At 25.7% G+C, this 26,402-nt stretch overlaps 3 protein-coding genes across 3 annotated transcripts; 1 reads left to right on the forward strand and 2 right to left on the reverse strand.

Moving 5' to 3' along the window:
• Positions 1-357: 357 nt before the first annotated feature.
• LOC127279525 (intermembrane lipid transfer protein VPS13C-like) lies at positions 358-20,376 on the reverse strand. The gene is made up of 52 exons (XM_051301924.1): positions 20,087-20,376; positions 19,889-19,996; positions 19,330-19,456; positions 19,001-19,163; positions 18,708-18,919; positions 18,139-18,313; positions 17,465-17,916; positions 17,154-17,375; positions 16,872-16,984; positions 16,426-16,634; positions 16,164-16,330; positions 15,937-16,054; positions 15,563-15,856; positions 15,308-15,440; positions 14,835-15,068; positions 14,603-14,742; positions 14,430-14,527; positions 14,109-14,308; positions 13,791-13,970; positions 13,518-13,707; positions 13,201-13,364; positions 12,697-13,077; positions 12,174-12,340; positions 11,828-12,089; positions 11,426-11,492; positions 10,968-11,299; positions 10,741-10,882; positions 10,347-10,654; positions 10,023-10,194; positions 9,760-9,948; positions 9,315-9,556; positions 8,854-9,121; positions 8,597-8,751; positions 8,289-8,491; positions 7,631-7,973; positions 6,895-7,107; positions 6,286-6,765; positions 5,930-6,199; positions 5,438-5,770; positions 5,048-5,227; positions 4,743-4,877; positions 4,497-4,648; positions 4,236-4,407; positions 3,960-4,153; positions 3,656-3,842; positions 3,436-3,573; positions 3,176-3,293; positions 2,968-3,091; positions 2,710-2,776; positions 2,302-2,447; positions 1,964-2,090; positions 358-568 (listed from the first exon to the last, which is right to left on the reverse strand). The coding sequence occupies exons 1-52, from the start codon at positions 20,225-20,227 to the stop codon at positions 434-436; spliced, it is 10,242 nt and encodes a 3,413-aa protein (XP_051157881.1). The 5' UTR covers positions 20,228-20,376; the 3' UTR covers positions 358-433.
• A 471-nt stretch (positions 20,377-20,847) lies between these two features.
• LOC127279536 (mitochondrial inner membrane protein OXA1L-like) lies at positions 20,848-23,388 on the forward strand. Its single transcript, XM_051301966.1, has 8 exons — positions 20,848-21,026; positions 21,572-21,740; positions 21,811-21,969; positions 22,086-22,229; positions 22,319-22,404; positions 22,475-22,738; positions 22,916-23,075; positions 23,173-23,388. Exons 1-8 carry the CDS (start codon positions 20,961-20,963, stop codon positions 23,322-23,324), a joined length of 1,200 nt encoding a protein of 399 aa, XP_051157923.1. The 5' UTR covers positions 20,848-20,960; the 3' UTR covers positions 23,325-23,388.
• On the reverse strand, positions 23,376-24,546 carry LOC127279543 (MIP18 family protein galla-2). The gene is made up of 3 exons (XM_051301977.1): positions 24,279-24,546; positions 23,833-23,912; positions 23,376-23,727 (listed from the first exon to the last, which is right to left on the reverse strand). Exons 1-3 carry the CDS (start codon positions 24,433-24,435, stop codon positions 23,458-23,460), a joined length of 507 nt encoding a protein of 168 aa, XP_051157934.1. The 5' UTR covers positions 24,436-24,546; the 3' UTR covers positions 23,376-23,457.
• Between the last annotated feature and the right edge of the window lie 1,856 nt (positions 24,547-26,402).

A 26,402-nucleotide genomic window follows, 5' to 3' on the forward strand; every position in this document is an offset into this window, starting at 1 on the left:
GAACGGTTTACGGACGGTCCTTATATATATATATATTATTCGACATCTAGTCGAAGAAATTTTAAAGCTTCTCAAATAAGAAGTTTATGAACTAAGGATGATAAGAGCACTTCCCTGAACCCGACTTCTCCCCCAACCCCGAAATATCCTACTCTATAGACATCTTAATACGTGTAGCTCTTAAATTATTTACTTTAGTTCGAGTGAAGATGCCTGTAAGTGTAATTTACTAAGACTTTTTGTAAATAAATTATGAAATAAACTAGACGTACTTTATCCAGTGATCTGCAATCTAACTTCGGAAAAAAAAGCGAATAAATTACGCAATTGTAGGAAGATTATCGTCTCTCCTTTGCATCGTCTCTTAATAAGATTTATTGTAGAGAATTAGTTGAAATATACATCAATCTGACATAGTTGAGTTTTTAACATTTTATGAATCATCACGAGGACAAGTACTGCTCTCCATGTTTAGGATCATGGCAATGTTTATCTTGCGACAGAGCCACTCCAATACTGCGATTTCCTTACTTTCCAAGTACCAATCGACCACAGATAACTTCTCGTCCTGGAACAAATAAAAATAAAATGCTATATTATTTTATTTTATTTTATTTTTGTTTGTTAATGATAATATTATTGATAATTTCTTTATTTAATAACGTTTCTAATTTTTGGGAAATGATTATTGACACTTTATTCATTTAATTGTAAAATATTGTTTCTCATTTTGTTACAAGTTTCTATTTTAGCGAAATATTATGTACATTTTTTTAAAAAGTTTGTCAAATTCTCCGATAATTAATTAATATTATTTATTCTAATAATTGGGTGTATTTTGTGATCATGTTTTTTTTTTGGTAATGATTAGACTTAGGTTGTATAACATTTTTTTAATTAAATGTAAAATTTTTGTTTTAAATAACTAAAAATTGTTTGTGGTTGTTTTTAGGGGAATAAGATTTTTATTGAATAGAATAGAGATCATACATACAAATAACGGGAAATTTTGACTTTGCTAAATATTTTCAATGTTTCGACATAATACTTTTTAGATGGAAAATTTTTTTTTTAATTTTACGAAACTCTTGGATATATTATCATTTACAAAATTTCAGGTTCGTGTGAATTACAAAACTGTTTTGTAAAATGTAAAATTTCCGTAAAAACTACAAAAATGTAGCTAAAATATAATTTTTGTACTTTTGTATTGCGATATTTTAGAACATTTTACTAAAAGTGCTCGGTAAATTACACGAAATTGAATGTTGTAAATAAATTACAGTTTTCTTAGGCGAAAATATTTGTAAATGTAGATGTTTACTTTTTGAAATTATAGAATTTAATTTCTTTTACGAAGATTTTTATTCAAAAAAATAGAATAAATATATTGTTTGTTCCAAACATTGAAAATTTAATTTTTATTTTTTAATTTAATTTTCTGTTATTTGTTTCATGTATGTATACCTAACAGATTTTTACATTTTTTGTCTATTATTAAATATTTATAAAATGATTATTTCCTCATATTTTATTTTGAAAATGGATTAAGGATAAAGTGTCAATAATTGTACATACTTTAAGGCGTCAAAAAAAAAAAATTATAAATGTGTAGCGTTTTATGTTAATTTTTAATGTGTTATGATTATCTTTTTTTTAATAGATATATTATTAATATTAATTAAACGAATAATTTTGAATTATTTCAATTTTAAATGAAAACAAGTATGTTTTCCGATTTATGGAAACAAAAAATGTTTTTTAATTTATATTTTCTCATTTTTAGATTTCTTAAATGCAGTATTCAAATGTAATGTTTTTTTTTTAAATTCTTATTTATTACGCTTCTCAAAAAAAGAATGAAAATAAAAAATCTAGACAATTTACTAAAACTTAAAACGATTTATCGAAACAATTTATGTTAAGTTAAATAATGGAAATGATTGAATATTTGATTGCTTACCTTATTAATTCGAAGTACAATTTTATTACCCATTACAACAGGTGGCTCGCAAAGTTGATTGATCTCAATACTCCATTCAATAGTCCAAGGGTCACCTACACTTCTGTGTTCAATTAGGAATATCCTCCTATAGAACACAAAAAACAATAATTAATTGTTAAGTATTTCAGACAGACGAAAATGGATTTTTAATAAATAAGGTAAGGTTCTATTTAATTTTTTAAATTTTTTATCAAGTAATTATATATATTTTTTTGTTGTCACTTGCCATTTATTTATTTATTTTTTTTTTTGGAAATGCATTTTATATGATTTTTTTCAGTCTATATTATAAATACCTGAATGTTACAAGAGCAACGTGTTTTCCATCATAAGAAAGTGCTGTATGTGCCCAGTATGAATCTTTGTGAGAGTAACAATTTTTGTTTATGACATTCAATAAGTGCAATCCCTTCGCTTTGTGATATGAGTAAAGTTCTACGCCCTGAAACAGAAGACAAAATCGTAAAATGTGAGTTTTATTTCCTCTTTTATATTATTTTCAATCGAAATTTCTCGGTTTTTTTTTATATAAACAAAAAATCACTAAAGAATTAGTTATTCAGGAAAACATGTTTTATAAACATTTTTTTTCAAAATCTTATAAATATTCTTATCATAATATTTTGTTCAAGGTAAATATAAAAAAATAAAAATAGTATGAAATTGAATTTTTTTTTAATGAAGATAATTTAGTTAATAATTACCGAATAAGGATCGATGTATCGAGGTAATCGTGCTCTCGCTATGAATTTGTAACCCATTTCTTGAGCTCTGAAGCAAAAATAATTTATTTATCAACTTCATTTACTACAACGAATTTAAAAATTCCTTGTAGTATTTAAGATTGATACTCATAGGAGAATTTTATTTTTCATAAAAAATAATAAAATTCATAAAAGTTATAAATTAACATCAAGATTAGTTTTTTTTAATTTTTTTTCTAAAAATTTAATTAAATTAACCTTTTAATCGTGTCGGTTATAAGTTCCGGATAAATGTGAAAAGTACTGCCTTCCTTCTTTGTTAGTCTTAGTAAACTTTTTCCAATTGTTTTAAAAAAACATCTTAACTCTTCTTGATGTGTATCTAAAAATAATTTTTTTTTTTTTTTTATTTTAATGAAATTGAATTTATATAATAAATTTGAGATTCTTTTTTTTTATTACTTACTGTCTGTGGGCTTTATAATTAAACCTGAAAGTTGTAATTCCATATCAACAGAGAAAGAATTATTAATCATAAGAACTTGTAAAGGTTCGTCTTTATTTTCCACGTATGAATTCACTGTCTGAAATTACAAAAATTTTTCATTTATATTTGAAAATTTTTTCAAGTAATATTAAAAATTTCAGTTTATAAAAAATAAATTTTTAGCCGATTTACTATTAAGTGTTTAATATAATTTTTTGAAAATACTTTTTTCTACTTACTTTTATATTAAAAATGTTACTTTCGTTTTCTTGAAAAGTAAAATGACTAGATTGCATTGTATCCAAACTTGAATATCCCAAAAGGCACGAGATATCATAGCTCAATTTTTCTGCGAATTCATCCTCGCAAGTTAATATCTTTGGGGGAAAAAAAAATTATTTTTGTCAATTATGAATATTTTCGATATTTTTTTTTCAGTTTTTAAAAAAGAGAACTTACAGAATTCGATTCATAACTACTTTCTTCTGGTGATTTGAAATTATATCCATATGGATTCCCTAAAACTGTGACAGAAAGTATTAAAACATTAAATTGTTGCATGATTTTTCCAGTATAATAATGCCATATATTCGAAATACACTGTTTGCTATTTAGTTTTTGAAAATCTGTCTCATAGGCTGGTAATCTGTAAGAAGAATATATTTTGTTTAATATGTTTTTTGATAGCAGTCAAGTAACAAATTACTAATCAAATAATTTTTTATTAATGTAATATTTCTGTTTTAAAATTAATTTTTGATACCTGAATTCTGCATTTTTCTCAAATGCTCCTTTGCAAGCGTAATCATACATGCATCTCACAAAACTACAATAATCCGACATTTCACTGATTTGATTCGCATTAAAACCATTTGTATCCGCCAAAAGTTTCAAATGTATTGTAATCGGTGAAATGTACAAATGTTCAATAATATCATTCCTTTGGTTTTCAAAGATCTATAAATAGTATTTATTATTTTTCATATATCAAAAGAAAAAAAGAAAATTAAAGAACACGTTATGGGGAAAAAATCCAGACCTTTTCCTTGTTACAAAATGGAGCCACATGTATAGTAGAAAGATCCTTTCTTAATCTTGTAGCAATTGAATGTTTTGTTTCTAGTTTTTTTGGAAATAGATTATTTATCAAGGACATCAAAAAGCATTCTTGCAAATTCAGACTGAATTCTCTGACAATTAAACTTATTTCTCTGCGAGAAAATAAAATACAAGTTACTTAAAATTGTTAATTTTTAAATTAATATTTTTTAATTATTCTGTACAGTTTGTTGTTACTTACTTAAAAATATTGCGCGTAGCTTTGTATTGTTTTAAACAACAAAATTCAATGAAATGTTTCAATTTTCGGTTCTCCATTAAACGGGTTAGGGTTTTTTGCGAGGACGTATGCAACATAACTGGAAATGAGACTTTTTGCAACTGATTGTCGATCTAAAACAAAAAAAAAATAGAAGAAATTTTTAAAAATATATTTTGAATTTGATTTTAAATGTAGAGATAATGTACTTTCTTTCAGTAATCGTACCTGCATTCGATGAAGATAGCCCTGAAGATACGTGAAGGTCGCTGAATTTCTATAGTGAAACCAAATACCCGGAGAATAGGTTCTTCGAAGTTTTCCAAAGAATGGTTTTGTCATGTACATCTTGGTGAGATCGATCTACAAAAAGAAAATTTTTCATAGAGGCAAGATTACAAAATTCATTTTTCAATATTAATATTTGAATTTTTATTTCTTTTTAAGTATATTATTTTGAGAAATTCGAATCGAAATGACAGTAAATAATGTAGAAGTAAATTTAATTTATAAATAATTTAAATTATTTTTACGTCTATAAAATTTTCAAATTGGGCCTTTTTAGCGTCATTTGTGTATTTTTTCTCAATCCACGCGCTCAATTCTAATGTTAGAGATTTCCACTTTTGCCCAACAAAAACCTCCCAATGAGCTGCAGAATCCATTATACTTGCGAATGCCAATTCTTTGCAGTCTTCGTTCGAATTTGCCACCTTTGGAAATAATTAATACATATTTCATTATTAGGGTTACTCTATTATTTTTTTATTTACATTGAAAATTAAATCGAATAATTGAAAACCTTTAGAATATAGTATAATAATTTAAAATTAAATAATTTTTTTAAGAAATTAATTTAGAAAAATAAAAATATTGAGAAAGATGATTTTTTTTGGAAAATTTTTTGAAATTTTCATATTTACTAGACTGAGATCAATTCCAGAAATAGTGAAGAATATTTCCTTTTCGCTAATTTCTGGATCAACGATACTTCTCACTTTTATGAATATATTCTCATCTTGCGTAAACATTAGAACTCTTTGTTCACCCTCCGTGTAGCTCACCCAATAAACTGTCGTTTTACTACTTTGCACTTGATCTAATTTCAAAGGATCAATTTCAGCATCACTGTCTGTATCTTCATTGCTACTTCCTCCCAAAACCGAGGCCTTTTCCTCTAAAACAAGTTTTTTCGATAACGATGTTGATGATCGCTTTAAAGTCCGAAAAAATACAATTTCTTCTCCATATCCATTCTGCAAAAAAATATTTAATTCCTTTTTGTAATAAATTCTTTAATTTTACACAATATTTTAAAATTGTTTCTCTAAAGTGTAAAAAAACAAAATTATTACAATATAGCGGTAAATATTTCGGTTTTTTTTTTTTTATATATAAATAAACAAGTGTAAAACCTTTGAGAACTGAGCTATAAATCCTTTTGTTTTGCTACTGTAAACATTCCAAATAAGCATTCGATCTTTAGTTGGATTATCCCATGTGTAAAGCAAACTTTGCAGTGGATTCAAAAGTGTCGCTTGTCCCAAATTAATTTGATTAATTTTTAAAAATAATTCAGCACACAAATTGTCAATTCTCACAGGTGCATCTCCGTCGTGGAATTTTTCAAAAGTTATATTGAAAGGCGAACTGCTTCCTCCTTCGATAATAACGGATAGTGCTGTCTAAAATATTTAAAAAATAAATTTCACATTAAATTAAATTAATGAGTTATAAAATTTTTGTTTAATTTTCAATTTAATTAAATTACCCCGTTGTCCATTCTGAGAACAGTTTTGCCAACAGTTGTCATGTCAAAATGTTGAGAAACCAATTGACTATTTTTCCATTTGACTCGCATCTTCATTGACTCTGTGTATGGCCAAAAGGCCATTCCTTGTCCCGGTTGTAAATCATTCCACAAATCGGCTTCCTCATTTTCTTCCATAAATCGTAATGCTTTTTTTGTTTTATTATTGCAATAAAAATAGGGCAAAAATGTGACGATTCTTGTGAAAATTGGTGCCAAATGAGATATTGAACTTTCCGATAGAATACGATATTTTCGTCGCCTTTCAATGTCCCGGCATAAAATCAATGACATTGAACTTATTCCATCTAAATTAAATGAGGGCGACCATCCCGATTGTTGGGCTTTGAGTCTCACCATTCGTTTTCTTCTCTTTTCTTTTTGTGTGAACACCACGAGTTCATTTTCTGGAATATCGTACATCACATTTGTGTGAGATTCCTGTTGAAAAGAATTTAGATTCGTTAAAGAAAAATAAACAAAAAATTTTCTTTAAAAACAAAAGGTTTTTTTTTGTCATTGTTGTAGAAGAATTATTAATTAATGTTTTTTAGTTTTTTTTTAATTTACCCTTATACTGAGAGGTAGACCAGTCTTATTTACAATCCAATACTGTGCATATATATCAACAATCCAATTTGTAAGTCTATTCAGTTCAACACACAGCAAAAATGGTTTAGTAAATTCTGATTCACTATCACTAAACATTTTTACAAATTTCTTCTCTAAACTAGACGTTAACTGAAACGTTCCACACCACTGAGTACCCAAATAGTTTTGAATCTGATAAATAAAAATTTAACTCTTAGAAAAATATTTAATTAATAGTTAAGAAAAATTATTAATTAATTTCAATATTAATTATAACAGAAAGTCAAAAAAAAAAAAAATCCGGAGCAATTGAAACAGTTTTTAATTAATGGGAGGCAATTCCAATTTTGAACCACTTAAATTTAAATGATTAAACTAGGTTCTAGTTTTTTTCTTGTATCATTTGGGCCATAAAAACATACAGAATTGTAAAAAAAATGAAATTTTAATTTTTGACCATTTTAGAAATTAAAGTCCTAAAAAAATTGATATTTTAAATATCTCGCATGGATTTTGGAAAATATTAATTTTTTCAAAAAATATAAACTCTTAAATGGTCAAAAATTAAAGTTTTCTTTTTTTGTTATTTATATTTAAGTGAATCAAAATTGGGAGTGGTGCCTCCCCTTAATTATTAAATAATGGTCCTAAACTTTGTGGACTTGCTCTATATATATAATTAATTATTGTAATTTATGAAATTTTTCACAAGTACCTTAAAAATAATCTGTATAGCGCTATTGCATTTTATACAATAAATACTTATTCTTTCCCCTGGTTCAATTCGCATTTCGTAATCAACACTGGGTATACTTATATCTATGACAAAAGGCAACTTATTCTCAAATATAAGAGGCGGTAGCATTCTTATCAGGTACTCTGGAACTTGGCTATTTATTTGACTCGATGTTTGATGTTTCGAGCATATCACTTTTACTCCAAACACCATTGGAGAATTGCTTTCTTTTACTTTACAATAAACATCTTTAGGAACATATAAATCATCACTTAATTCCCTCCAACTTAGTCCTTCGTCACTAACTTCATACTTCTTATCACTAAAGTTTCAATAAAAAATTGCATTTTAAAAAAAAACATCTAATTTATATTTTTTTCGAAATTATTCTCTTTTCAACTCTGTTAAATTAATTAATTTTCTATATTTTTCAATGCATTTTTTACGAATTAAAAATCTGAATTTATTATCAAAAAAATATTTTCTAGTACAAAAATATCTTCAATTTTTGAAATTTTTTTTTTTTAATTATCAGAATTGAAAATAATTTTTCGAAACTAAAAATGTTCAACTGAAATAAAAAAAAATTTAAGAATAAATTTTAATAACAAATTGAAAATAAATGAAATGAACTCACTCTAAATATGCAGGTAATAAATATATCGGAAAGTGATAAGCAATAAATAGAGGGACATTATAAGTTTCATCTGGTTCAATAATTATCATTCTCATATTGTCATCAAATGGATTCAAAGCCTGTCCTATGTGCGCTATTTGTAGTTTTTCTGCTAATTGTTTTTTGTAATGTAGGCCTATTGCGTAGGAGGTTTCATTGCGAATCTAAAAATTTTTTTTTATGGAAAGATATGAAAGTATTTTTAGATTTTTGACATTTTATTGTTATCAGAGTCACGAATAAAAAAGAGTATTCTTTTTTTCATTTACCTGAAGTGGAGAATGAACTGAAATGGTTCTATGTAGTTGAGTATCAATTATTGTTTCGACAATTAAATGATATCGAATACCATTTTTAATAGGATGCAGTGATATTTGATTACATCCTCGTCTTCTTGGACAGTAAATTTGAACATCATCAAATCCTTATAACAATAGATTGAAAATTAGAAAATATAATAATTTAAATAAATTAGTTATTTAGTCTTTTTTAAATTTACATTCATAAGAAGAATAAAAATTTGTACCTTCCACCATAATTCGAAGTCGTTCGGATGTTATTTTTTTGTAAATATTAATTAACGATTCATCGGCAAACGGTGGAAACATTTGTAAAGCACCATCCTGAGAAATTTCATTTTGATCCAATAGTTCACTGTCCATGTTTACAATACTAGAGGGGCTTGTAATTTTAGAAAGATATTCATTTTCCGGACTGCTGGGTACACTCGGTGGAGAAATTGCTTCGTGAAAAGTTTTAGCTGCTATTAGGCGTGTTTGATTTTCGGAGTTTTCCTAATTATGTAAATTTACAAAAAGTTTAAATATTAGAAAAAAAATATTACGATATATTTAAAATAAAATAGGAATTTCAAATTTTCAAAATGAGTTTCAAAGGAAATTATTCAATAATTCGCAAATTTTCTAAATTTATTTTAGGGAAATTCATTTTTTTTTGAAAAATTCAAAGACTTTAGAATATATTCACCTTTTCTTTAATAAGAAATTGTACTGTACTTTCACATCCTATATTATTTTGTAAATTAAGTTTCCCACTTTTTGTAACCACTATTGGAATATCGCATTTTGTCTTTAAGTACGTGCTGTAAATTAATTCCATCAGTGCAATTGTATTAGGCGAGATAGTTAAATCTAGTTTATCTTTTGCATTTATGATAAAATATGTGGCTCGAGCATTTCTTTTAATTGGTGTTTCAATGACGGTATTATCTGAAAAAATTAGTCGATATTAATCGAATGATAAATTCGTATTTTAAGTATAAAAAATATTTTTTTTTCAAATCAGATACATTTTTCATTGTTTATATCAATTTTTTTTTTCTTGAAAATAGAATTTTAAAAATTCAATTTTTTTATATTTGTTAAAAAAAAGTGTAAAATTTGTTAATTTAAAATTAAAAAATAGAATTTACTTGGCTCTGCGAGACATTCAGGTGTTAATTCCAAACCCTCGTCTTCGTATTTACTGGACTCATCGGAATCACTTCCCTCCTCATCGCTTGTGTCTTTATTAAAAAGATGACTAAACGTCTTTGCCAACTTTTCCGATTCACTATTATTGTCTGAATCCGAATCATCACATTCGAAATTATAATTTAGTTCTGAAAAAAAAAAATTCCAGCTTGAATTTAGATAAATTAAAAACAAAAAATTAAATCGTTAAATTACAAAGTACCTGTTATTTTTGACGGAGTTGCATGAGCTGGGGGTATAAAAATCATATCTTCATTAGTTTCATCTTCACTACTATCCATTTCTCGTTTCTTTTTTTTTGAAGCTATTTTTCTCAATGGCTGCTGAGAATAGTTTAGCCAAGAACTTAGTGAATAAGCTTCATCTTGATACATCTGAGATAAACATTGATTTTGTAATTTGTTTTTAAAAAATACTTAAAAAATAATAATAATAATTGTTATTATTATTATTTTTATTTACTAGGATAAACATTTTTAGGACAAAAAAAGTTTTTTTTTTTATCTTTAATAATAAAGCGACTCACCTTAAATGTTAACGTCCACGGTACATATTGACAATTACTATTTTCTGGACACAGACCAATGAAAGGTTCCCACGTCTTAGTATTAACATTAAAACAATAGACATACATTTTCACACTAGATTGCATTTGGAAATTGGGGCTATCCCAATCGGAAATGCTTCCACTAATTTCCGAATCTCCTTTTACAATAGAAATTCGTTCAATAGTTTCTTCCATTTCCAATTGCACGTGAATTGATACAGGTTTTAATTCGAAATATCTTACTTGTCTATCACATTCAGATATATTTAATGAGTGACTAGAGAAATCTATAATAAAAAAAAAATAAATTTAAAAATTCGTAAAAATTAATAAATTCAAAAAGATATATTAAATGAATTTTTTTTTTGCACACCTTTCTCAGTTTCTTTGAAAGGAATATGGGACACAGCTTTTGGTGACCAGAGATCGTTGTGTGTATTTGAGTCTCGATTGATTGTATGAGAAGCCAGCTCACAATCGCCTCTTTTAAAAAAGTTCATTGTTTCACTGAAAATCTAAAAAAAAAAAAAAAATAATTGAATTATTGTTTGATATTTGAAAATTTAGTTTTTTCCGTTTTATGTATTTTTTTTAAATTACCTCCATAAATGTGCAAATTGTCCCAACAGAAAGATGTAAATTAATCGAGCTCACAATCGCATTTATTTGAATATCTTGAATTTTTTCTTTACGACAGATTTCCACGTCACATGGAAGTAAAACCCAATGTGGTGATTGTCGAAGATATCGTTGTTGACTTTTACTCTTGGCTCTTACATCGGACAATGTGCAAACAATTGACGATGAACCTTTGTGACGACTCGATTCAATCATCAATTCGGCTTGTAATAAAATTGCATGAGCATTACTTGCACTCAAATCACCAAAAAGAAGCAATTCTGGTTTACGAACTCTTATTGAAATCGAAGAACCTGAAAAAGGTATGTAGCTTTTTATTATATTTATTTACCGTAATTAATTTTTTTTATTTAAATTGTAATTTATTGTTTCTAAATTTTATTTTCTATTTTTATTCTTGAGTTTAATAAAAAAAGTACCTGTTTGCTCTTCTGCGAATAAAGTGGGATCCAACGAAGTGTGGTTTTCCTGCTTAGTGGCAGTTGTCTAAAAATTAATTGTTAAAAAAATATTCACTTCAAGAAATTTGATTTTAAAATTATCAATTTTTATTGAACGTAATTTTTCTTTTATCAAAAATAGGTTTAATCATTTTTGATCCATTTTTTAGAAATCATTTTTAAATTATCATTAAATGTTATATTTAAAACCTTAACTTTTTAAAACATGTGAAATATTTTCTGAATTTGTTTTTCTTTTTGCAAAAAGGAAAATTATAGAAAATGAAATTGTAATTTTCAAATATGCTTTTTATAATATAAATTTCTTTTTTTTTTAGTAATATAATAATAAATTTTTATTTGAATATTTTGCGAACTTACAATTTCGTTATCGTAGCCTTCATAACCTTCGTTAATGAGACCTTCGTCAATTTGTTCGACTGGTATTGAATCGAGGAAATATTGAACTAAATTTAATAAAAATGGTATACATAAATTGATACGAGATTCCTCTATAAGCATATCGAAACACGTATCGCCTGTTGATGTTCTAGCAAAAGAAAAATCTAAAGCTGCAGGCATCGATATGTAAACTCCCGAGTCGGAATTAATTCCCATTCGTTTTGCTGGTGACTGAATAATTCTGCGTTTAAAAAAAAATGAGAAAAACAGAATATTTAATTTTTTTTAAACACATTTTTTCAAGGGGGGTGGGTTAAAAACATACTTTTTAACAATTGCTGCTCGTTTACGCATATCTTCTAATTCACAACTTCGAACCGAAACTTTTACCGTCATACTTTTATTATTAAAAAGTTCCAGTGACGAACTTATTTCTCCGAAAACGAGTTTACACAGTCCGTGATTTAAATCTCGTACAGGTGAACTTAAAACCTGGAAAAATTAATGTTTCTTTTTTAAAAAAAAAATATAATTGAAAATTATGGATAATTATTAATTGTAAAAATGTTCAGTTAAAGGCTCTGTGTGTCGTTTAATTGTAAACTAAACTTAAAATTTAAAAAATAATAACAAAATTTTAATTCATAAAAAACAATAAAATTTCAAAAATATAATTGATAATCATTCATAAAGGTGTAATTATAAAAAAATAAGAAAAGTAATAAGAGCAGATAACTGAAAGAAATAATAATGAAAATAAAAGAAAACTAACGATGTGTATAGTGCTTCGTGTTTGTTTTTCTTTTGAGTTAAAAATTGGTTTTTCAATCATCTGGAGTGAAAAATACCTCCTCTGTGTCTGAGAATAAATTAAGTTGTAATCCATCTAAAATCACTTTTAAACTAATTTCGCAAATTGGATTTTCATTTTGGGAAAAAAATACTTCCAATTTCTTCACAATTGCATCTTCAGTTTTTGTGAATTTATTTTTTGATAAATCAACATCGTAGCCTAATAATTTTTTTGCTAAAAAGGTTTTCGATAAATTTTCCTCCCATAATGCAAAAATTGATGTTAAATCTTTTTGTCCTATATTTGTTGTTATTGTATCTATGGATCCTTGAATGTGACATAAACATTGATCGTGCATTTTACGACCAATAATATTGCGATCTACTATTTTTCTTTTTATATCGAAACGAATTTGTATCGGTTCGACTATTGGTTCCTGTAATTTACAATTAATTTCAATTTTTTTGAGAAATTTCGAAAAATCCTTAATTTTTTTTATTTTCTATTTGTTTTTTATATTATAGAAATAGTTTTCTAAAAAAAAAAATGTGAATCTTACTTGAATTTCTAAATTTCCACCAAGTGTCATAATTGCTCTAGACAAAATCATTGAATTCAATTTTATCAAAATATTATCCAGTATACATGTATTTGATTCATAATTGACTTTGCTGTGTTTTGTTAACTCACTTATTTTCAAAAAATTTTCTATCGTCAAATTACCTAGAGAGAGAAATTATTATTTAAACAGGAAAATTTGGAAAATTTATTAACGATTTAATTAATTCAGAAATTTATATAAGACTTTTCGTCATTTTAAAAATAAGGTAATCGATTTATAATATGTAATCTTAAAAAAAAATATTTTTGGCTTACCTATATCGAAAACCAAAAGATTTGGATAATCTTTCTTTTGAGGGAGAAGAAATGTCGGTCCTTGAAGATCAATTGAAACTTGAAGTTTAATTTCGCTTTTCATAAATCCCGTAATACTCCAAAAGAACAAATTTTTTAAATGCTCAGATAATCGCGATTGAATAATACTTACAAATGGATTGAGGAAATTCTGTAGTGCGAAAATTGAGAAATGTTAATAAATTTTAAGTAAATTTCAATTAATAATATATTATAGAAAAAAAAAACTTTTACCTGACAATCGCAGAGAATTTTTGAAATAAATACACAATTTATCCTTCCGATGGAAAGTTTAAAACTTCCATCAGACATAACTTTTTCATTTTTTGCATCGAGTTCGGAATACTTGTATAATTTTGGCGTATGTCTCACGTATTTTAAATCAAATACTTTGTCATCCTCATTGGTTAGGATCTGCTCATGTTTTGTTAGAAAAAACAAATAATTTATAAAAAAAAATTCTTATTAACATTTGTTAAAAATAGGTTAAAATATTTTATACATTTTTTAAGCGATATTATTTTTGAAAGTATAACAATTATTTTTAATTACCTTGGAAAAGAGAGTTATACTGGCCAAATCTTCAATTGTTAAACTCGTGAGATGTGCTCTTAACATCATTCTTTCATTGGCATTATAAATACAATCATTCTCCAGACCCATAATTTTAAAAATCAAAAAATCTGAATCTTTACTGCAGAGTTTTAGAACAAAAGTATTGAGTCTAATGGAGTAACTTAATTTGATTGCACCTATAATTTATATATAAAATAATTTGAAAAAATTAATTAAAATTTACAATTGAGACGATTTGGACATATTTTTATTAAAATAAATAAAATTTATTAATGAAAAGCAAAATACTTTACTTACCAGGTGGAATTGGAGGATCACATTCAGTTTTTATAAAAAGAACCGCGTTTCGCTTGACCATGTCAAAAATATTTTGAATATTTTGACTATAACATATTCTAAAAGAAAAATAGATTTTCTCATGAATTTTTTTCTTCTATTTTTAAAAATTTAATTTAAAAATGTATACCTACTTGTATAAATTGGAATAATAATTATTCAATTTTATAAACGCTTGTCGATGAAAGACGACATTTAAATTCATAATATTGACAGTCAAAGATCGTTCCACATTGCGAAAATGTGATTTAAAATCGGGACAATTGGCCTTGACCTGACAAAAAAAAAAAAAATTACAAAAATTACAAATCTTATGTTGGAAAAAATTCATTTTTTTTCTCAATTACGCTAAACATATAAATATACCTTTCGATACGAAACTGAACAAACTTCATATTGTCCATCAGTGGAGATCAGTTCTAAATATGATCCCGTTACACCAGCTTCGGTTTTATCAGCTAAAAGAATTGTACCAATTCCAGATTGAAGAGCAAATCCATATTCCATAATTGCTGATTCAAAATATAAAGTGCAGAATTTTAAAATCAAATAGGGCTTTTGTCTTCCGGTTGCAGTCATATAACCAAAATGAAAGGAGAGCTGAAAAATTGAAAATTTATGTCATTCAAATATAAGTCAAAAAAAGTAAAATTAGAAAAAATAGAATAATCAAGAAAATAATTCAAATTTTTTTATGCGATTTGAACTTGAATAAAAAAAATTCGATTTTGAATATAAACGAAATAATTATAATTTAAACATATAAGAAATATTTATATTATTTTTTCAAATTTTAAACCCTTCAAGTTTTAGTGTATTAAATTTAAACAATAACAAACCTCGCCAATTACGAATCTTAGCAATAAATTAATTCGATTTTGAGGAGATACAATGTCATCGAAACCCGAGATATTTGTCATTCTGAATAATTGTTCTAAATCTTCTTCACTTATTTCTGAGGACACAACGCTCCTGTAATTTAAATGAAATTTTAATCATTTTTCATTTCTCTTATCCAATTAGAATAATTATCAATTTCAATATATTGAATTATATTAAATTCTTTAAATTTAAATGCAATGAAATTAATTTACTTTTCTTTCTCCAATTTGGCGCAATTTTGTAAATCTTTCGTGATGCAACGAGACATATTGTGGGCGACAACAGTCGAAGATAAAGCAACAACTGAACGCACTCTAATTAATTTATCTGTCGTTGATGTGAAATCGGGTTTTGGTTCCTTGACACTTTTCAGATAATCCTTTTTTATTGCATCGATTTCTTCCTGACTTGGAATTGCGAGGAGATTTAAAAAATCAACAAGTGATACGAGTCTATTTTCGGATAAATTAAATTTCAATTGTGACACTGAGACATTTACTTTCATCCTGTAAATAATTTAATTATGATATTCAAAATATATATATTTTTTAATGTATGTTTAAAAATTTTATTTAAATTATATTACTTAGGCAAAACTCGATAGTCGGGTTTAATACTGGAAGAAATGGTGACATTCGCTTGTAATTTTGGTATTAAATGATTTTCAGATTCTTTTCGTCTTCTTATGTCTCGCCAGTCATCACCTGTTAAAAATTATTTTTCATTCCAATGTAATTTACAAATAATAACAGAGAGACTAATTTCCTTTTTTTTTTGTTTAGTTTAAAGATAATAAAGGAAAAAATTCCTCACCTGTGTGACAAAGAAGGACTTGGCCATCTGAAAACACCATATGGAGTCTATCAAAAAGTAATTCCTCCAATTCCATGAGTGTCGCATCTTCCAATTGTGTGTCAGCTGCTTGTAATTCAGTTTTCAACGTCATTCTTCCAGTATCGAGAAGAAGTACGTATCCCTCTCTATAATTACAATTTCTATTAAATTACCTATATAAATTAAATATCAATAATAATAATATAGTATAATAATAACAAGTGACAAAAATGTTACATACTTTTGTAAGGATCCATGTTGTGGAAAAACAATATAAGGTCCTTTCACGTCAACTTTTAAATTAATTCTCAATTGTCGACTTAAAATTCGATGCAGTAACTTTTCAATTTTATTTTTCATTCTTGAACACATTTTGTACGTAGATGATGTTGCTTCTTTAATTTGAGCGTCGTTGATTTTAAAAAAATTAATTATTTCCGACACCGAATACTGAAAATAATTTTTTTTTTAAATCTATAAAATTTAGTCGTTTCAAACAAAAAATAACAATATAAATAATTCGAAATTAATAATTAATTATTATATGAAAATAATAGTTTTATTTTTATAGATTAAAAATAATTTCAATGAAAAAAAAAAGAATAATTAAATTTATTTTATTGTAAAATAATTGACAGTGACAATATTAGAATGATAAAATATATTTTTTTGAATTTTATGTCTTACATGGTGATAAGTTACTTCGATGGGTTCCAAAGACACGGATATATCGTAATTGAAATCTGAATTTAATGGTTTCTTTTCGAAATCTATGGACAGAAAATTCGGTGCTGCGCTTCCTGAAATAAAATTTACAATATTCTTAATTATTAATTCTCTTTAAAATCTTGTGACCATCTTAGTTTTCATTTTAGTTTTTGAGATATTCAATTTCTTACAAATTGTCTCGAGATTTTAAACTCGGACAATTATTTTTAATCATATTTTCAGATTTAAAATTTAAAATACCTGTTAAGACATTATCAGCTGTTACTAAAGGAACCAATTCATTCTCAGAAGAAACGCCCTCAATAACAATACTTTCAGCTCGGGTAGAAATTTTATAAGTTGATAATTCAGGATGTTTTTCTATACTAGCCAAAAATTGAGTCATTGATAAAACTAATATTTCTTTGTCGTTGTTTAAAAGACTCAGAGAATAATTTGCTAATGTGAAATTGTACTTGTGATCTGAAATTGATATAAGAAAAGAAAATTACATTTTTTAATAGGAAAATAATTTTTCTTTTTTTTCTAAATTTACTGAAATTATTATATACCTAATGGCTTGGTTATTTTATCGCCTTTTCCTTTTCCATCTAAATCGTTGCAATTGAATCCAAAATACTTTCCATTTTTCTGATCATTATCTTGTGTTTTTATTTCATTTCTTACAATTAATCTAACGGCAGATTCTTCAGCTTCTATGGAAATGAGATCAGGATTTTTATTTTTCATTTCGATTTTTGCATGTTCACGTGCTATCACAATATTTAGAATTGATAATGTGTCTTCGTATTTTTGTAAATCCATTTTTAATTCCGTGTCATTTGGCTTTAAAAGATGTTGCATATAAACTTCCTTGTAACGTTTGTAATTTGCTCTGTGTGCTTGAATTCTTCTCCACGTGTAGGGTCGAACATTTTGCTCGATAACAATACAATGCATATATTTCCACCAGGCTTTCGCGTTTCCCTTTATCGCGCAATTTGGATGATATTTTTTATGATGTCTGAGAATGTAAAAATTAAATATTTAAGTAATGCGTTTCTTATTATTACAATTAAATTAAAATATAGCAATAAAAATATTTATTTAGAGAAAATAAAGCTCTTTACAATTTAAATTGTTTTTATTAAAAAATAATTAAATTTGTCTAACATTATATAAGAGAAATTTGACAGATGATAGAATATTCAAAAAAAAATTTAATTGGAAATTGACAGATACTAACCTACTTATAGTTGCTCGATGTAGAGAATCGTAAAGTCTTAGGAACGTAATGTATTGATCTTTTGAAATTTGCATTGCAACATCTTGCAGAACAATGTCAACTAACATTCTAGAATCTCTAGTTTCCGTAGCTTTACTGATGATTATTTTTATCTTTGTTGTAAGTGGTTTTACCACTTGAAAAAAAAGGAATATTAGTATTTATTTTATTGACTTAGTTTACGTGCAACAATCTGCCAAAATTCAATGCCAAAAATTGAACAGATTTTTACATTTCTTTTTTTTATTACATGACTCTTAACAATAAGAAAAAGTTTATTTTCTATAAAAAAACAAATTGTCTATAAAAGCAAAAAAGTTTTTCTTTCATTCAATTAATTTATATTTATTACTATTTTTATTAATCTTTGAAAAAAATTTAATTATTATGTTCTTTCTTTGAAATTATTGCAATAATTTCAACAATTTAACTTCTCACTGAGAAGCCTGGGTGAAAATATTCAAATTAAATTAGAATTAAATTTAGTTTGGAATTGAATTGTTTAAATGTAATATTTAAAAGTAACTTACAAAATTGAAATTCCTGATCGTTTAAACCAAATTTTTGAAGAGATCGTCGCATTGTATCTTTCCAATCGACAATTGATTCAAAATCCCAAAATGCAGGATTATTTCGTAATGCACATTCCGATTGAGGATCCATGTAGACGCAAAATGATTCGACTCTTATTAATTGATAAATGGTTGTTGAATTCGTTGGAGTGACGCCGGGTTTCCATTTACTGAAAATAATTTATACATAATAATTTACTACTATCATTATTATGTTATAATTAAATTTAAAAAAAAAATTGAAATATTACTTATTTGTAGTGGCCATTGTTAGGCTTTGCATACAAATTCCACAAGCACTCTGTACTTTGTTAGCGAATCTCTCCTCATATCTCACGTGCACATTATTCACAGTGATTTGAAAATTTTTTACAAGTGACGATAAAAAATTATCGAAAATCCCAGAAGGAAAGCCTAAAAAAACAAACATCATTTATATAGAACATTCATTTTGACTTTTTTAAGAAATAAAAAAAAATAGTTATATTCGAAATATAAATTTGGAAATATTATCGATTTTGAAAATTTTTATTTAAAGTATTAAAATGAATTAAGAATTAATTAATTTATTAAAACATACCTGGACCCAAAAATGCTTCCCTCTCGAGATCTTCCAATATTTTTTTCTTCGTTGCTCTTATCAATCGCTTGTGCATTTCGGAATCGTAATTTCCAAATACTTCGGAAACTGCTACTATATATACGTCCTGAAAAATTAATTAACAAACAATTGATCAACAATAATGATTAACAAGTAATCTGTAATAATTTAACAATAATTTATTACTATTGTAATTATTATTATTATTTTATTACTATTCTAATGATGATTATAATTAAATGTTTCATTTTTAAATATAAATATTTTATTTATTCAAATAGTGATAACATATTGAAGGAATTTGTATTCAATTTTTTATCATTTGTTTCACATTCTCACGTGAAAAAATAATCAGTGTTTTTATTAATGCAAAAGCATTATACTTTTTGATCGATAACTCTGTAAAAGTTGCGAGATCATTTTTTAAATGACAGATGGAATGATGAAAAAATACAAAAAATGAAAAAAATCATATCCCTGATGAGTGTAAATGAAAAATTGGCATTTTTCTTTGAATATTATTTTTTTTAAAACTTACCTCGACACAGAGGATAATTGGTTGTGAAAATAATCCAGCCCATGGTATTTTTAATGATATTTTTCCTATTAATCCAAGTTCAACTCTAATTGGTAGGCCAAGTTGATACTAAAAACGCATAAACATTTACTTTTATTTGAATAATAAAAATCAATTATTTTTTTTTTAATTTCTGAAATAAAAAGGAAAAATATTTACCAAAGCTTCTGGTTTCAGTCTTAGATCTGTAAGGTATGTGTCGCCAGAAAAAATTCCTACATTAAAATCCTCTGTGTCCAAGTCCTCGACATATTTACCGAGAAATCGATTAAGAATCGCGGCTACTGCTCCTTCGAACATTGTTATTTTTTTTTTTTTTTATTATAATTAAATTTTACTTTTAATTTAATTAGGGATGACAAAACTGAAATCGAATTTTGATCTAACTATCTACTATATCTCCCTTTTGATTATAACCTCATTGAATCCTTAGCTGCGAATATTGTAACAATGCGCACATGCGCGAGGAACAACATTACTTTATTGATCTTTTATTTTACAAATGACAAATAAAGACACACGATACTAAAAAAAAGGGATGTCATCTCGAAAACATTGTATAGGGTCTTAAAGAAAATTAATTCGCCCCCCATAGAGTTGATTTGTCACGTTCACTCCATCTGTCAAAATGTCATTTTGTAAACAACAATCATTTTTTACATTTAATTTATAATCAAATGTCAACTATTGATTATAATACATGAATATCAAATGATTTTCAATTGTTTTTAATTATTTTTCTTTTTTCTTGTCTATCAATACTTTAATGTTCATTTAAAAACAAATTAAAAATTCAACTCTTAGAAATGTTGGTTTTATAAAGTACAAAATTTTAAAAAGTTCCCGGCTCGTCGTCTGCTAAAATTGTATGCAACGCCATCTACAATAAACGTGTATGTGTGTATATGAATACTAAAATATTCTACGTGTGTGTATGTATGTAATGTGACATGCACTAAACTTAACCTTTACGCCGAATTTTTTCTTATTATTAACGTTTTTCATGGGTAATTAGTTTTTAATTCATTATAAAATGTTGTCACGTATGTCATTTAATGTTGCCGCTAAAAATGTTACTAAATCACAATATTTCATTAAGGTAAGTCATATTTTTTAAATTACTACAAATTTATTTATTTAATTCTAGAGGATTATTATGAAATTGATTGTGTATTAATCATAAGTTTTAAAAGGTATATTAGATTAACAATTATTTCTTATTTGCATTTATTTAAAAGTAATTACTTTCTTTTTTATGGTTAATAAAATATACTTTCTATCTGTTTGAATATGTGACAAATTTTAGTCTCTATTTAGAAAATTACATTTTTTAAACAATGCATTTTAAGAATTTAAATTATTTCATTTATTTAAAATTTTTATTATACAACAATCCACAAAGTAGATTATTATTATTGTTATTATTATTATTATTATTATTATTAAAAATACAGAAATATTGCTACTGTATTTTTCTGTTATTATTATTGTGATTTTTAACTAATAAAAAAATATTTTATTTATTTCTAATTTTAATAAACTTGTAATTCTATAATAATACTTAATTCACATTTGTCTGAAATTTATTTTCAGTTTTATTATTAATAATTATTGATGACAGGGAAAAATAATAATTTTTAACAGTTACAGAATAAAACTACAAATCGATCTTTACATTTAGTTTGTCAAACTCGAATACTACAGGGATCAGATATTTTTAATTGTAAAAAAACAAATGTGGAATTAAATTTTATTCGTCATGCAAGTAATAAAGAGATTAATGATCCTTTTGGTTTCATACCTGAAGCACCAGGTGAGAATAATATAGAAATTTTTTTATCTTGTCTATATAAATATGTTAATATATAAAATAAATTTTTTAGCTCCTGAAATAATCAATGTACCTGTAGTAGCTGAAAATGTTAGTGAACTTGCAAGTGCTGGTCTAGGAAATCTATGGACACCATCAGGTCTTGTGCAAAATGCCTTAGAATTATTACACTCTACTGTAGGACTTCCTTGGTGGGGCTCCATAATCGCATGTAAATTTTCAAATTCTTTTTTTCGATTAAAGAAAATTATCATTTTTATCATAAAATGTAATGTTCATATTTTTGATTTAGAAAAAGATTGGTGAAATTTCTTTTTATTCTTTTAGTGACTGTTGTGGTAAGACTAGTGTGTTTTCCACTCATCATAAAGGCTCAAAAAAAATCAGCACAAATGATGGAATATATGCCAGAAGTTCGCGAATTACAAAATAAATTGTCAAGAGCTCGACAAGCTGGAGATCAAATTGCAGGTGAATTTTAAAATAAAATTTTTCTATTGTTTTGTCTTTCATATAAATTATATGTCAATAATAATAAAACAAATAAATTTTTCTTTCAGTTGAGCGATACTTGCAAGAATTAACAGTAAAGATGTCTGGTAGAGAAATGGAGCCATTTAAAGCCCTTGGTCCATCTTTGGCACAAGTATGTAATTATAAAAAAAAAAAAAAAAACAATGTACATTAACGTAATGTAAATACTTGTCAATTTTTAGGGATTAATTGTTTGCTCAGTTTTTTTCGCTTTACGAGATATGGCAGCCGCTCCTTTACAAAGTATGGAAACAGGAGGCATATTATGGTTCACAAATCTTTGTGTTCCTGATCCTCATTGGTTATTGCCTTTGATGAGTTGTGGAACATTGTTTCTTCTAATAAAAAACTCTACAAAACAATTGCCATATGACGAAAAAACAATGAAAATTATGTGTGCAGTTTTTCCCATTGGAACTTTCTTATTTATTAAGTCATTTCCAGCGGTATGTGAATTTTATTTATTTTTAATTTTCTGATTATCTTTCCTTTTATTTTTTTGTAGTTTCATCGTAATTTTATTGTAATTACAAAAATTTAAAGTTCAATTTTTTTTACTCGATAAAAAGAAATAATTTGGCATTTTTTTTTTGTTATTAAATAAAAATGTCTTATATTTTTAGAGTGTTCTTGTGTACTGGGTAACGACAAATACTATTACACTTTTACAACATTATCTTTTAAACATGCCTCAAGTTAAAAGTTACTTTAATCTTCCCGATCTGAAAAAGCTTCCAAAAAATGTAAACAATTCTGACAATTTTCTAGAAAGTTTCCGTGAAAGTAAGTTCATAATGAAATTATTATTTCATATTAATAAATTTATTGAAAATAATTTTGTTACTATAATAATAATCGATTTGAATTTAATATTTTTTAGATATATCAAATATTAAACTATCAAAACAATATCAAGAAAGAATTGCACTTCAAAAATTAGAAAAAGATCGTTTCCAAATGCAAATGACACAAAAAGGCAGAAGTAAAGTTCCTCAAGATGTAAGGAAGAAAAAAAATGTAGATAAATTATAAAAATTGTATTTTTATGATTCGTTATATAAATTAGAAATTAATAAAAAAATATTTAAAATTTTAATACTTGTTTTATTTTAACGTAACATTGTTAAAGTTTTTTTACCACTTAAAATAATAATTACAAGACTCGTTATATTTCTATTTGTATACACTGATTAATTACTTTAAGAAGATGATTATTTTCCAGTGCAGCTGCAACACGTTCCTTATCAGCGAGTTGTTTATTTATTGCAAATTCGGAACTGTGAGTTCCAGGTGTAATTTCAACTGTAACTTTAAATCTTGCAGGTAATGCGCGTAAAAGTTGAACTCGTATTGAGAGGCCAATTAATGTTGCCATACTACAGTGGGGAATTGTTGGAGTGAATTTTACCAAAATTGCATTCTTTTTATTGTCCACCTGTGAATAATTTTTTTGTTTCATTTCAAAAAAAAAAGAAGATAAATTCATTATTTACTTATTAAAATTTGTCATATTGTTTACAGATAATATGTATGTTCTCACTTCAATAAGATCTTCTTCAACGACTTTCAATTCCTCGAGGGTTAAAGGATGTTCTGGATCATTAATGTTCCTGACGATATCTATAGGAAGCGATACATATAATTCATAATGATAATAATAAAGGTAAAATTTTTAAATTATCAAATAGTAAAGAAATAATTTAATTAAGATTTTTTTAAATTGTCTCGATAAATAATAAACATACAGATTACAGATTTTAATTTAAAATTTATTAAGAATATAAGATTATCAAAAGAAACAAAAATTGCAGAAATTTTAGGCTAAAGCGGAATTAATAAACTAATAAAATATTAAAAATTAAATTAATTTTAATAACACTAAGGTTTCAATTATATTTAATTTATGAATAGCCTTTTAAATGTTAACTTAGTTGTCACTAATGTTAATTAATTATTTTAATCTTATTTTCAAAAAAAATATATTACCAAAAATTTCACGTGCATCGAATTCGTCAACAACATCTTCGTTTTCTTCGTCAGCTGTCACTTTTCTCTCATCGACTTTTTTATATAATGTAGGGTTAACATTTTCTAATTGGTCTACATTATTTTGATCACCCGAATAAACAAAATAATTATTCATGATATAATGTCAAATTTAAAAAAAAACGCACTTTATTACGCAATTTCGATAATAATTTTTCAAGTTAAAGGTTATGTTTATTGTTAAAATGTCAAAAGCATGATAAATTACCACACGTAAGTTACTCAGTTTCTTTGATTGGCTCTAATCAGATGGTTGCTAGGCAACATTGGAAAAAGCGGTAAATTTTAAAACTGCGCTTTTATATACTACCTGTGTTTTTTTTAAATTAATTAACGGGTGTATTTTGGAATGACACGTCTGTAAAAAATAATCATTAATTCTTAAAGTCAAAGTGCTTATACTTCAAATGTCGAAAAAGGAATATTAATCGAATTTTTGTACTTTCATAATTGAAATTAAAATAAAATCATACGACGAAAGGAAGTAAATTCAAATACGTTTTACATACTACTTCGTGCGTTTTACATACCCGTCAGGTACTGTCTTCTAGCGGCAATTTTTTGTACTACATATTTGTTTAAAGGTTTGTTATTTTGCTTCCTGTTGTTGTATATGGAATTGTCAAAGAATCTATAATTTCTTGAATACAAATAAAAAAAAAGAAATTAAGGATCACTGATATTTTTTTCAGTTTAATACAGTTTTTTATTTTAAGTCATCAGTAATCAAAAATTCCAAGAAAAATTTTTGTATGTAAAACTTTGTTCGCGTATCACAGTTAAAAACGGTTCAACCAAATCAAAATTTGTGAATCTATTAAAGGTTCTATTTGAAAATCGTTAATTGACAATTAAAAAATTATCCATTGTTTCTGAGAATTAGCTATAATTCTTTTTCATGGGTTAAAAGAATAAAAAATCAATTACACTCGCAAATTTAATTAGGGGTGTTTGAAATTTTTGTCGTCAGAGTGGTATGTATTATTAAATATAATGTAATTTTTTTGATGTGTTAATTTGTTTTTATTGAAAAACATTTTGTAAAGCTTAGAAAAACAAGTCGTATTGGAAATTAAAATTTATAAAGCTAAGTCGCTTAATTAAATTGTAGTTTGGTGTTAAATATATACAAGTATAATTAAAAGTAATTATTTATCGAACAATTTGGTTAATTTAATTTTATATAATTTGACCACACGCAGTAAGGAGTTTTAAGGAGTGCGATGAGAATTTGCCTTATAATATGAGTCAAGGCTGTCGAAAGACCCTTACCTAGATTTTCCATATATGGTGCAGATTCGTACCGCCAACTTCTGTTTTGTGTAGCATTATTCAATTTTACGCAACACACCTTAAGATCTTAATTGGAAAATTGTATAAACTTTAAATTAACTCATTATTCTAATTAGAGTTTAATTTTTTTTTATACACAAGAAAGTAATTAAAAATTTACTACAATTTGAGTTTACACTAACTTTTTTTTGCGAATATTATATACGTAACGTTCAAAATTCAATCAGGAAATATAAATATAATTTAACAACAAATAAATAGTATAGAAGTGAAAAATTAATTAAATTTTCAATTATATTTTTGTTATTTATTTTTTTAGTTCATCGTAAACGTATTTTAATCTTTTAAATAATTTAATAATAATTAAAAATTTAGTTGTATTTTTTATTGTTAAACCTATTTTATTGAAAAAGAAAGAAAAGTTAAAAAAAAAAATTGAAAAGTTATCAGTTTAATAATCTTTTTCAAAAGTAATCTCTCGAACGTGTACTTTTAATAAACACAGTCGATGGATAAAAGAAAAATATTTTTTTTCACTGCTAAATTATTGTTTAATTTTAACGTTAATTATAAATCATAACTAAATTTTATATATTTATCTTAGAAGATTAAATCCAATAATAAATCTTTTGACTTTTAAGGTACGAAAGTAGAAAAGTTGACCAACTCATGCTGTTGTGAGACCTTGACATATATTAATCAAGGAGATTGTCAAAGGAATCCGTACATTGGAGTTGAATCTCAAAATTAATGATAAGTTTCATTAAAGAA

Source organism: Leptopilina boulardi, unplaced genomic scaffold (genome assembly GCF_019393585.1).
Source record: "Leptopilina boulardi isolate dan_hultmark-lab unplaced genomic scaffold, ZJU_Lbou_2.1 LbouV2_216, whole genome shotgun sequence".
NCBI classification, from domain to species: domain Eukaryota; kingdom Metazoa; phylum Arthropoda; class Insecta; order Hymenoptera; family Figitidae; genus Leptopilina; species Leptopilina boulardi.

What these genes read in the sequence shown, in the direction of transcription:
- LOC127279536 (XM_051301966.1), top strand. Translation starts at nt 20,961, where the DNA reads ATGTTGTCACGTATGTCATTTAATGTTGCCGCTAAAAATGTTACTAAA. An exon ending in AGCTGGAGATCAAATTGCAG is followed by an intron (nt 22,230 to 22,318) that starts GTGAATTTTAAA and finishes TTTTTCTTTCAG; the next exon opens with TTGAGCGATACTTGCAAGAA. An exon ending in TTGGTCCATCTTTGGCACAA is followed by an intron (nt 22,405 to 22,474) that starts GTATGTAATTAT and finishes GTCAATTTTTAG; the next exon opens with GGATTAATTGTTTGCTCAGT.
- LOC127279543 (XM_051301977.1), bottom strand. Translation starts at nt 24,435, where the DNA reads ATGAATAATTATTTTGTTTATTCGGGTGATCAAAATAATGTAGACCAA. An exon ending in CGATGCACGTGAAATTTTTG is followed by an intron (nt 23,913 to 24,278) that starts GTAATATATTTT and finishes CGCTTCCTATAG; the next exon opens with ATATCGTCAGGAACATTAAT. An exon ending in TTGAAGAAGATCTTATTGAA is followed by an intron (nt 23,728 to 23,832) that starts GTGAGAACATAC and finishes AATTATTCACAG; the next exon opens with GTGGACAATAAAAAGAATGC.
- LOC127279525 (XM_051301924.1), bottom strand. Translation starts at nt 20,227, where the DNA reads ATGTTCGAAGGAGCAGTAGCCGCGATTCTTAATCGATTTCTCGGTAAA. An exon ending in CAATTATCCTCTGTGTCGAG is followed by an intron (nt 19,457 to 19,888) that starts GTAAGTTTTAAA and finishes TTAATTTTTCAG; the next exon opens with GACGTATATATAGTAGCAGT. An exon ending in CATTTTGTAACAAGGAAAAG is followed by an intron (nt 4,154 to 4,235) that starts GTCTGGATTTTT and finishes TACTATTTATAG; the next exon opens with ATCTTTGAAAACCAAAGGAA.